The sequence below is a fragment of the Tachyglossus aculeatus genome, chromosome 23, assembly GCF_015852505.1.
Source record: "Tachyglossus aculeatus isolate mTacAcu1 chromosome 23, mTacAcu1.pri, whole genome shotgun sequence".
Lineage (NCBI taxonomy): Eukaryota > Metazoa > Chordata > Mammalia > Monotremata > Tachyglossidae > Tachyglossus > Tachyglossus aculeatus.
In genome coordinates, this window is record NC_052088.1 from 9,706,616 (window position 1) to 9,719,683 (window position 13,068).

General features: G+C 47.5%; 1 protein-coding gene across 1 annotated transcript in view; it reads left to right on the forward strand.

The window, feature by feature from the left end:
* The first annotated feature begins 2,839 nt into the window (after positions 1-2,839).
* Positions 2,840-13,068, forward strand: part of SERINC5 (serine incorporator 5) — an 81,563-nt gene continuing 71,334 nt past the window's right edge. The window contains exon 1 of the mRNA XM_038765921.1: positions 2,840-2,908. Within this exon, the coding sequence (XP_038621849.1) occupies positions 2,882-2,908 (27 nt within the window). The 5' untranslated portion in view covers positions 2,840-2,881. The remainder of the gene's footprint in view (positions 2,909-13,068) is intronic.

Consider the following 13,068-nt stretch of genomic DNA (forward strand, 5'->3'; position numbering starts at 1 on the left):
CAGTTCCCTCATCTGTCAAATGGGGATGAAGACTGGGAGCCCCCCGTGGGACAACCTGATCACCACGTAACCTCCCCAGCGCTTAGAACGGTGCTTTGCACATAGTAAGCGCTTAATAAATGCCATTATTGTAATTATTATCTATTCAATCGTATTTATTGAGCGCTGACTGCGTGTGGAGCACTGTACTAAGTGCTTGATATGCATAATTATACCAATAATAATGATGGTATTTGTTCATTATACTAATAATTATACCAATTATGTAATTATATAATTATACTAATAATAAGTATACTAATAACACTAATAATCATACTAATAATAATGATGGTATTTGTTCATTATACTAATAATTATACTAATTATATATTATATAATTATACTAATAATACTAATAATTATACTAATAATAATGGTGGTATTTGTTCATTATACTAATAATTATACTAATATATCATATAATTATACTACTAATAATTATACTAATAATTATGCTAATAATAATGATGGTGTTTGTTCATTCAGCCATTCGTGGCTCAGTGGAAATAGCACAGGCTTTGGAGTCAGAGGTCATGGGTTCAAATCCCAGCTCCCCCAGTTGTCAGCTGTGTGACTTTGGGCAAGTCACTTCACTTCTCTGGGCCTCAGTTCCCTCATCTGTCAAATGGGGATGAAGACTGGGAGCCCCCCGTGGGACAACCCGATCACCTTGTAACCTCCCCAGCGCTTAGAACGGTGCTTTCCACATAGTAAGCGCTTGATAAATGCCATTATTATTATTATCTAGTCAATCGTATTTATTGAGCGCTGACTGCGTGCGTACTAAGCGCTTGATGTGCATAATTATACCAATAATAATGATATTTGTTCAGTCATTCGTGGCTCAGTGGAAATAGCACAGGCTTTGGAGTCAGAGGTCATGGGTTCAAATCCCGGCTCCCCCAGTTGTCAGCTCTGTGACTTTGGGCGAGTCACTTCCTTTCTCCCTAAGCTCTTGGGAAGTACAAGTCGGCAACATCTAGAGACGGTCCCTACCCAACAACGGGCTCACTATCCCTCCGTGGCGCGGGGAGGTTCACACGACACGGACAGCCTGGTGTCCAGCTGGTCCGACTCTTGTCCCTTGAGAAGCAGTGTGGCCTAGTGGGTAGAGCCCGGGCCCGGACGTCAGAAGGACCCGGGTTCTAATTCCGGCTCCGCCACGTCCCACGTGTGGTCCTGGGCGAGTCGCTTCACTTAGTCCAGTGCTCTGCACACAGTAAGCGCTCAGAAAATACGATTGAATGGGTAATAATAATACTGGCATTTATTAAGCGCTTACTATGTGCAAGGCAGTGTTCTAAGCGCTGGGGAGGTTACAAGGTGATCAGGTTGTCCCACGGGGGGCTCCCAGTCTTCATCCCCATTTGACAGATGAGGGAACTGAGGCCCAGAGAAGTGAAGTGACTTGCCCAAAGTCACGCAGCTGACAACTGGGGGAGCTGGGATTTGAACCCATGACCTCTGACTCCAAAGCCTGTGCTATCTCCACTGAGCCACGAATGACTGAGTGAACAAATACCGTCATTATTATTAGTATAATTATGCATGTCAAGTGCTTAGTACAGTGCCCTGCAAGCAGTAAGCACTCTATAAATACGATTGAGTAGATGATAATGATGGCATTTATTAAGCGCTTACTATGTGGAAAGCACTGTTCTAAGCGCTGGGGAGGTTACGAGGTCATCAGGCTTTCCCCTGTGGGCCTCCCAGTCTTCATCCCCATTTGACAGATGAGGGCACTGAGGCCCAGAGAAGTGAAGTGACTTGCCCAAAGTAACACAGCTGACCGCTGGGGGAGTTGGGATTTGAACCCATGACCTCTGACTCCAAAGCCTGTGCTATTTCCACTGAGCCATGAATGACTGAATGAACAGATACCATCATTATTATTAGTATAATTATGCATGTCAAGCGCTTAGTACAGTGCTCGGCACACAGTAAGCGTTCAATAAATAAGATTGAATGAAATGAATTATGAAAGGATGGATGAATGAATGAATGAATGGATGGATGGATGAATGAATGAAGAATGAATGAATGTGGGACTCCCTCCAGGAGGGCGCGGGGTTAGAGGGAGCACGGGGGCCCAGCGGACGTTCGTGATAGGCTAGCGGGAGGTGGGCGGGAGGGGCGGGGACCAATCGGGTGGCGGGAGGGGCGGGGTCTGGGGAGCAGGGGCCAATCGGATGGCGGGAGGGACGGCGGCCAATCGGAGGGTGAGTGAGGCAGGAGGGGCGTGGGAAGTACAAGTTGGCAACGTATAGAAACGGTCCCTACCCAACAGTAGGCTCATAGTCTAGAAGGTGGGGGCCAATCGGATGGTGGGAGGGGCGTGGCCTAGCGTCCGCGGGCCAATCGGAGGGTTAGCGAGGCAGGAGGGGCGTGGCCCAGGGGCGGCGGCCAATCGGATGACGGGAGGGGCGTGGCCTAGGGGCGGAGACCAATCGGATGGTTAGGGAGGCAGGAGGGGCATGGCCCGGGGGCGGAGGCCAATCGGATGGCTGGAGGGGCGTGGCCTGGGGAGCAGAGCCAATCGGATGGCGAAGGGGGCGTGGCCCACGGACGGCGGCCAATCGGATGGCGGGAGGGGCGTGGCCTAGGGGCGACGACCAATCGGATGGTTAGCGATGCAGGGGGGCGTGGCCCGGGGTCTGCGGCCAATCGAGTGGCGGGAGGGGCGTGTCCGAGGGGCGACGGCCAATCGGGTGGCGGGGGGCGTGGCCTTGGGGCAGAGGCCAATCGGGTGTCGGGCGTGGCGCGGCGGCTCGTGCAGTCCGGGGGCGTCCGGTCCGGTCCGGTGGGGTCCGGTCGGGACCGGCGTGAGGCGAAGGGCGCCATGGCGGGCGCGGGCTGCGCGGGACAGGTGAGAGACACCCTGCGCCGCACACAACGCTCCCACCCCTCACCCGGGACGCACTCATCATCATCATCATCATAATACTGGCATTTATTAAGCAGTTACTACGTGCCAAGCACTGTTCTAAGCGCCGGGGAGGTTACAAGGTGATCAGGTTGTCCCTCGTGGGGCTCACAGATTTAATCCCCATTTTACAGATGAGGGAACTGAGGCACAGACACCCCCCCCACACACACCCGGGACAACCTCATCACCCTCTATCCACCCGCCCCCCAGCGCTTAGAACAGTGCTTCGCACATAGTAAGCGCTTAACAAATGCCCCCGTCATCATTATTAGTATTATTACTCCAGCCTATAAAGCATTTCTTGGGACACAGTGAGCGCTTGGCAAACTAGAATTATTTCTATCATTGCTGTGTGACTTTGGGCGAGTCACTTCACTTCTCTGGGCCTCAGTTCCCTCATCTGTAAAATGGGGGTGAAGACTGTGAGCCCCCCCCCCCCCCCCACCGTGGGACCACCTGATCGCCTTGTAACCTCCCCGGCGCTTAGAACAGTGCTTGGCACATAGTAAGCGCTTAATAAATGCCATTATTATTATTATTACTGTTATTGCCCCAGCGCTTAAAACAGTGCCTGGCACATAGTAAGCGCTTAACAAACTGGAATTATTATTATTATTACTGTCAGCTGTGTGATTTTGGGCTAGTCACGTCACTTCTCTGGGCCTCAGTTCCCTCTTCTGTAAAATTGGGATTAAAACTGTGAGCTCCACGTGGGACAATCAGATCACCTTATATCCTCCCCAGCACTTAGTACAGTGCTTGGCACATAGTAAGCGCTTAACAAATACCATTATTATTAGTATTAGTAGTAGTAGTAGTGTTACCCCAGTGCTTAGTGCCTGGCACATAGTAAGCACTTAACAAATGCCATTATTATTATTATTATTACTACCCCAGCTCTTGGAACAGTGCCTGGCACATACTAAGCACTTAACAAATGCCATTATTATTATCATTATTATTACCCCAGCTCTTAGAACAGTGCCTGGCACATAGTAAGCACTTAACAAATACTATAATAATAATAATTATTATTACTGTCTGCTGTGTGACCTTGGACAAGTCACTTCTCCGTGCTTCAGTTCCCTCATCTGGAAAATGGGGATGAAGACTGTGAGCCCCCCGTGGGACAACCTGATCGCCTTGTATCCCCCCCAGCGCTTAGAACAGTGCTTGGCACATAGTAAGTGCTTAATAAATGCCGTCATCATCATTATTATAAAATGGGGATTAAAACCGTGAGCCCCATGTGGGACAACCTGATTACCTTGTATCCATCTCAGCGCTTAGAACAGTGCTTGGCATATAGTAAGCGCTTGACAAATCCCATCATTATCATTATTATGAAGCGCTTACTATATATGCCAGGCACTGTACTAAGCACTGGGGTAGACAGAAGCTAAATCAGGTTGGACACGGTCCCTGTCCCACATGGGGCTCACAGTCTTCATCCCCATTTTAATCCCCTCTAGATTGTAAACTCGTTGTGGGCAGGGAACGTATCTGCTAATTCTGTTGTATTGTACTGTCCCAGTCGCTTAGTATTCAGCGCTTTGAACAGTGCTTGGCACATAGCGCTTAATACCATTATTATTATTATTATTATTATTATTATTATTATTATTATTATTATGCGCTTACCATCATCATCATCATTATTATTATTACTGTGCTAATGCCATCATCATCATCATCCTTATTATTATTATTATTACTGTGCTCTGCACATACCACTGATTGATTTTACAGGTGAGGCACAGAGAAGTGACTGGCCCAAGGACGTACAGCCGAAAAGTGGCGGAGGCAGAATTAGAACCCAAGTCCTTCTGATCCCCGGCTCCATGATCTATCCACTGGGCCACACTGCTTCCCACTTGCAGGAAAGCATTAGAATTTTTTTTTTTTTTTTCCACCCAATGGGGTCGATAAGGAAATGGTCTTTTTGGCGTTCTGGCTAAATGAGAGTTTCTAGTATTTAAAAATCTCCACTTTCTCTGGAACTCTTTGGAAAGAACCCCTCAATCAATCAATCAGTGGTATTTATTGAGCGCTGACTTTGTGCAGAGCACTGTACTGAGCGCCTGGGAGAGCACGACACAACAGAATCGTACTTGCCAGATTTTGGTGGGTGGGAGAGGTTCTTCGTCGTCCTCGTCTTTGGGACCGCTCTTGTCTTCATCAGCTAAAAGGATTCATTCATTCAGTCGTATTTATTGAGCACTTACCGTGTGCAGAGCACTGGACTAAGCGCTTGGGAAGTACAGATTGGCCACAGAGGATGGAGACAAGGTTGCAGAGTAGAAAGGCAGCTTGAATCAGTCAATCAGCGCTATTTATTGAGCGCTTATTATGTACAGAGGTAATAATATCTATACTAAGCACTCACGAGAGTACAATACAACAGAACTCTGTGCCTCAGTTAACTCATCTGTAAAATGGGGATGAAGACGGTGAGCCCCCCGTGGGACAACCTGATCACCTTGTAACCTCCCCAGCACTTAGAACAGTGCTTGGCACATAGTAAGTGCTTAATAAATGCCATCATTATTATTATTATTATTATTAATTAGCAGACAGGTTCCCTGCCCGTAACGAACTTTCAGTCCTGTGGAAATGCTGTCAAGCCACCACTCCTTCTCCCGGGTCCAACTCACCGTTTTTGCTCCCCCCAACGAAAGGATGACTCTCTGTCCATTGCCGATTTGTCCCTTCCCAAGCGCTTAGTACAGTGCCCTGCACACAGTAACCGCTCGATTGAATGAATGAGCAATTGTCGTATCAAACCGTTCCTACATCAGTCATTTCTTGAATGACCCTACCCCACATTACTGCCCCCGATTGTAATTTCTTGGGTAAACGGCCCGGACAGAGGGAATTTCCCATTTTTTAGCATTTTTTCTACCCTATTTCTAAAAGCGATCAATAAGGTGCTCACCCTGTTGAACTGTGGTTCTCTCCCAAGCGCTTCGTAGTCGTAGTAGTAATAGTATTAAGCGCTTCACCGCGTGCTGAGCGCTGTACTGAGCGCAGGTAGAAAAATACACAGGTGGGTAGTAAACGTAGTCCTTGCTCTGCATACCGTAGGCGCTCAGTAAATAGCACTGCACACAGTAAGCGCTCAATAAATACGATTGATGATGATGATATTGGGGCAACTGGGCATTTGCAAAGACTGACTGTGGGGCCCTGGGTGAAAATGGGGTGCAATTTGTCAGGGAGTGGTATTTACTGAGCGCTTGCTGTGTGCAGAGCACTGTACTAAGCGCTTGGGAAAGTACAACACAACGATAAATGGACACATTCCCTGCCCACAACGAGCTTGGAGTCTAGAGGGGGAGACAGACATTAACAGAAATCAATAAATTGCAGATATGGACATAAGCCGTACGGCCTAGCGGCAAGAGCACGGACTTGGGAAGCAGAGGACCTGGGTTCTGATCCCGGCTCTGCCACTTGTCTGCTGTGAGACCTTGGACAAGTCACTTCCCTTCTCTGGGCCTCAGTTCCCTCATCTTTAAAATGGGGATTGAGGCTGTGAGCCCCATGTGATACCACCTGATTACCTTGTATTGCCCAGTGTTTAAAACAGTGCTTGGCACATAATATTCACTTAAGCGCTTAGTACAGTGCTCTGCACACAGTAAGCACTCAGTAAATACGATTGAATGAATCATTATTATTATTAAGTGCTATGGGGCTGGGAGCAAAAAGGGCGATTTGTATATTTTAGGTTATTTCCCCCCAGGGGGATAGTGTTTAATAATAATAATAATGGTGTCATTTATTCATTCATTCATTCAGTTGTATTTACTGAGCGCTTACTGTGTGCAGAGCACTGTACTAAGCGCTTGGGAGGTACAAGTTGGCAACATATAGAGATGGTCCCTACCCAACTGCGGTCTCACAGTCTAGAAGGGGGAGACAGACAATAAAAAAAAACCATATTAACAAAATAAAATAAATAGAATAAATATGTACAAGTAAAATAAATAGAGTAATAAGTTCATTCAATCGTATTTATTGAGCGCTTACTGTGTGCAGAGCACTGTACTAAGTGCTTGGGAAGTAAAAGTTGGCATCATATAGAGACGGTTCCTACCCAACAGTGGGCTCACAGTCTTAAAGGGGGAGACAGACAATAAAACAAAGCATATTAACAAAATAAAATAAATAGAATAAACATATACAAGTAAAATTGGGTAATAAATTCATTCATTCATTCAATTGTATTTATTGAGCGCTTAATGTGTGCAGAGCACTGGACTAGGCGCTTGGGAAGGACAAGTTGGCATCATATAGAGACGGTTCCTACCCAACAGTGGGCTCACAGTCTTAAAGGGGGAGACAGACAATAAAACAAAGCATATTAACAAAATAAAATAAATAGAATAAACATATACAAGTAAAATCGGGTAATAAATTCATTCATTCATTCAATTGTATTTATTGAGCGCTTAATGTGTGCAGAGCACTGGACTAGGCGCTTGGGAAGGACAAGTTGGCAACATATAGAGACGGTTCCTACCCCACAGCGGGCTCACAGTCTAGAAGGGGGAGACAGACAATAAAAAAAAACACATTAACAAAATAAAATAAATAGAACAAATATGTACAAGTAAAATAGAGTGGTAAATATGTACAAACGTATTTATTAAATGCTTTCTATGTGCAAAGCACTGTTCTAAATCCGGGGAGGCTACAAGGTGATCAGGTGGTCCCACGGGGGTGGGGGGGGGGGGAAGGGGGGCTCCCAGTCTTCATCCCCATTTTCCAGATGAGGGCACTGAGGCCCAGAGAAGCAAAGTGACTTGCCCAAAGTAACACAGCTGACCGAATCGGTTTTGGATGTGGTTTATCACGTAAGTTGTATCGGTTTGGTCCTGGCCGGTGGTTGTGGATTGTGAAGGAGATCCTTCGGAGGGTGTTGATTCTTCCCAGGGTATTAGTACAGTGCTCTGCACACAGTAAGCGCTCAATAAATACGATTGATTGATTGATTGATTGATTTTATCGCCAAGGTATGCGAGGGCCTGGGAGAGCTGACAGCCCGTTACTGGAATGTCTGAATTTCTCGCCCTGCCGGTTCTCGGCTCGGAGTCACGGTTCTTTAATAGTTGGCGTTATCTAGTAAGCCCTGGCTATGTGCTAAGCACTCGGCTCAGCGCTGAGGCAGACACAAGATCAACAGATTGGACAGGGATGCGCTCAACGTCAAGAAGGAGAGAGGCTGTGTGGTCTAATGGGTAGAGCCCAGGCCTCGGAGTCAGAAGGACTGGGGTTCTGATCCCGGCTCCGCCGCTTGTCTGCCGTGCGACCTTGGGTGAGTCACGTCACTTCTCTGGGCCTCAGTTCCCTCCTCTGGAAAATGGGGATTAAGGCCTCAGTTCCCTCCTCTGGAAAATGGGGATTAAGACTATGAGCCCTATGCGGGTCAGGGACCAATCGCTTAGTACTGTTTTAGACTGTGAGCCCACTGTTGGGTAGGGACTGTCTCTATGTGTTGCCAATTTGTACTTCCCAAGCGCTTAGTACAGTGCTCTGCACATAGTAAGCGCTCAATAAATACGATTGATTGATTGATTGATTGATAGTACTCTGCACACACAGTAAGCTCTCAGTAAATTCATTCATTCATTCAATGAGACAGACAACAAAACATATTAACAAAATAAAATAAATAGAACAAATATGTACAAGTAAAATAGAGTAATAAATATGTACAAACGTATTCATTAAATGCTTTCTATGTGCAAAGCACTGATCTAAACGCCAGGGAGGCTACAAGGTGATCAGGTGGTCCCACGGTGGGGGGGCTCCCAGTCTTCATCCCCATTTTCCAGATGAGGGCACTGAGGCCCAGAGAAGCGCAGCGCTTGCTGTGTAAATACGATTGAATGAATGAATTAATCTCTATAATAATAATGATGACGATGGCATTTGTTAAGCGCTTACTAAGTGCAAAGCACTGTTCTAAGCGCTGGGGAGGATACAAGGTGATCAGGTTGTCCCACATGGGGCTCACAGTCTTAATCCCCATTTTCCAGATGAGGGGACAGAGGCACAGAGAAGTCTTCTAGACTGGGGACCGTCTCTAGATGTTGACAACTTGTACTTCCCAAGCGCTCAGCCCAGTGCTCCGCACACAGTAAGCGCTCAATAAATACGATTGAATGAATGAATGAATCGTCCGCTACGGCGTTTTAGCCACTTGGAGCTCGTAATAAGCATCGCCGCAGAAGTTTGCGGGATAAGTTTCAAGATTGCAGATCAGTTTATCTGTGGCTTCCCCTCCCTGTTCGGGCCTCTTTATTCTCGAAACAAAATCGTGGGCGGGCATCCTGTCGGCACGGGCCGACCTTGGCCTTGTAGCAGGAGACGGGCTTACTCCGGTAGCCGTTTGTTCTCTCTGTTTCCATCCACCCCGCCTCCCGGCCTCTTTCCCCCAGACTTTCCCAGGGCCCGAGAAAGAGTAACGTATTTATCGCTCTCGTTGGCCGCTCCGTGACTCGGTTTCCCCCCCCGACCAACTGGAGCGTCTTTACCGCCTTTCGCGGTTCCGATGGGCCGCGGTAGCCGGCCTGCCCGTCAGATTGGCCAACCCGGCGTGGCTTCGATTGGCAGTGGTTGGAAATACGGGAATCTGGGTTCGAGGCCCAGATGTTTGGATTTTAGCAAGGGGGAGGCGCTGGGCGGGTGCGCCAGAGTTTGCTGTCCGTCCGAAAATCCGCGTCTGTGTACAGAGAAAGCATTCAAGCCCTTTCAATTCCGGTTACGTTTGTAATGGCCAAGGAGGGATGGGATGGGAATGTGGGCTGACTTGATGGTTCATGTTAAGACGAGTTAAGGCGAGTTTTAGTTGCCGGACTGAAGCGAACCGGGAAATTTGGGTGTAGGGAGAGAGCTAGACTATTAGCTCCCTGAGGGCGGGGACTGTGTCTTCTAACTGTACGGGCCGCTCCCAAGCACTGAGCTCAGCGCTCTGCACCTGAAAGCCTCCCAACAAATAATAATAATGGTATTTGTAAAGCGCATACTATGTTTCGAACACTGTTCTAAATGCTAGGGTAATAATAATAATAATAATGGCATTTGTTAAGCACTTACTATGTGCGAAGCACTGTTCTAGACTGTGAGCCCGTTGTTGGGTAGGGACTGTCTCTATATGTTGCCAACATATATGTTCTGTATGTTACCAACTTGTACTTCCCAAGCGCTCAGTCCAGTGCTCTGCACACAGTAAGCGCTCAGTACAATTGAACGAATGAATGTTGCCAGCTTGTACTTCCCAAGCGCTTAGTACAGTGCTGTGCACACAGTAAGCGCTCAATACATACGATTGAATGAATGGATGGATACAAAGGTGATCAGGTTGTCCCATGTGGGGCTCACAGTCTCAATCCCCATTTTCCAGATGAGGGGACTGAGGCACAGAGAAGTGAAGTGACTTGCTCAAAGTCACACAGCTGACAAGCGGCAGAGCCGGGATTTGAACCCATGACCTCAGACTCCCAAACCCGGGCTCTTTCCACTGAGCGGGGTAGCTCAGGTTGGACACAGTCCCTATCCCCCATGAGGCTCACAGTCTTAACCCCCATTTTACAGATGAGCGAACTGAGGTCCAGAGAGGCGAAGTGACTCCCCCAAGGTCACACAGCTGATGGGTGGCAGAGTCAGGCTTAGAACCCAGATCCTTCCTACTCCTAGGTCCGGGCTCTGTAGTATAGAGCGTGTAGTACAGTGCTCTGCACACAGTAAGCGCTCAGTAAATACGACTAAGTGAATGAATGAATGAAAGAGCCCGGCCTTGGAAGTCAGAGGCCGTGGGTTCTAATCCCGACTCCGCCACTTCTCTGCTGTGTCACCTTGGGCGAGCCGCTTAACTTCTCTGGGCCTCAGTTACCTCATCTGTAAAATGGGGATGAAGACTGTGAGCCCCACGTGGGGCAGTCTGATTACCTTGTATCTATCGAAGTGCTTGCCACATAGTAAGCGCTTAACAAATACCATAATTACTATTCCCCCTTTTAGACTGTGAGCCCACTGTTGGGTAGGGACTGTCTCTATATGTTGCCAATTTATACTTCCCAAGCGCTTAGTACAGTGCTCTGCATATAGTAAGCGCTCAATAAATACGATTGATGATGATGATGATGATGTTATTATTAAGATTATTATTATTATCGACTGGTGACGGAGCCCTCATTTAAGCGCTCCTGGCATTTCCTGGCTCCGCAGAAACACCCCCCAACCCAAAAGCGATTTGGGGGGCTCACGGTCCAGTCAGGGGAGATGAACCCAAAATAGCTTGCTGCTGGGAATAATATAATAATAATGATGGCATTTATTAAGCGCTTACTATGTGCAAAGCACTGTTCAAAGCACTGGGAAGACGGGAGGCTGGAGAGACGAATCTGGGGAATCGCTAAAGTGGGGTTCGCCAGGTGCCTCTGATAGGGCCTTGATTTGATGCCCCCAAATAAAGCAGTGTGGCTCAGCGGAAAGATCCCGGGCTTGGGAGTCCAAGGTCATGGGTTCTAATCCCGGCTCTGCCACTTATCAGCTGCGTGACCTTGGGCAAGTCACTTCACTTCCCCGGCCTCAGTTATCTCATCTGTAAAGTGGGGGTGAAGACTGTGAGCCCCACGTGGGACAACCTGATCACCTTGTATCCCCCCCAGCGGCGCTTAGAACAGTGCTTGGCACATAGCAAGCGCTTAACAAATACCGTTATTATTATTATTATCACCCGCTTGAGTTGTACAGGACACGGGACCTGATATTTGACTTTTCTTCTGGAGTTCGCTCCCAGAGACTATCGGGAAAACGGCTGTTGTGGAAAAACCCAACCGCGGTGGGTTTTTTAATGGCCGCATAAAACTGGCAGTTTGGAAACGAGTCAGCGGCCAGTTGTGTAGACCTAAGGTTCCAGGCTGGAGTCTAGACTGTGAGCCCACAGTTGGGTAGGGACCGTCACTATATGTTGCCAACTTGGACTCCCCAAGCGCTTAGTACAGTGCTCTGCACACAGTAAGCGCTCAATAAATACGATTGAATGAATGAATGAATGAAATGGAGTCCTGACATCAAGGCTGAGAAGCAGCGTGGTTCAACCGGCCTGGGAGTGTAAAATACCTGGCTCTGTGACAAATCACTTCACCTCTCCGGGCCTCAGTTGCCTCATCTGTGAAAGGGGGATTAAGATTGTGAGCCCCATGGGGGACGACAGGGTCAATGTCCAACCTGATTTGCTTGTATAATAATAATAGTAATGGCGTTAATAATAATAATAATAGTAATAATAGTAGTAGTATAATAAAAGTAATATATTATTACTATTAATAGTAATATATTAATATAATATAGTAATAGTAATAATAGTAATAATAATAATAATAGTTAAGCGCTTACTATGTGTAGAGCACTGTTCTAAGTGCTTGGGGGGATGCAAGGTGATCAGGTTGTCCCATGTGGGGCTCACAGTCTTAATCTCCATTTTACAGATGAGGGAACTGAGGCTTAGAAAAGTGAAGTGACTTGCCCAAGGTCACACAGCAGACATGTGGCAGAGCCGGGATTAGAACCCATGACCTCTGACTCCCAAGCCCGGGCTCTTTCCACTGAGCCATACTGCTTCATGGTAATAATAATGATGGCATTTATTAAGCGCTTGCCATGTGCAAAGCACTGTTCTAAGCGCTGGGGAGGTTACAAGGTGATCAGTTTCTCATAATGGCATTTATTAAGCGCTTACTATGTGCAAAGCACTGTTCTAAGCGCTGGAGAGGTTACAAGGTGATCAGGTTGTCCCACGGGGGGCTCACAGTCTTCATCCCCATTTTACAGATGAGGTCACTGAGGCCTAGAGAAGTGAAGTGACTTGCCCAAAGTCACACAGCTGACAAGTGGCGGAGCCGGGATTTGAACCCATGACCTCTGACTCCAAAGCCCGGGCTCTTTCCACTGAGCCACGCTGGTTGTCCCACGGGGGCTCACAGTCATAATCCCCATTTGACAGATGAGGTAACTGAGGCCCAGTGAAGTGACTTGCCCAAAGTCACACAGCTGACAAGTGGCGGAGCCGGGATTTGAACCCATGACCT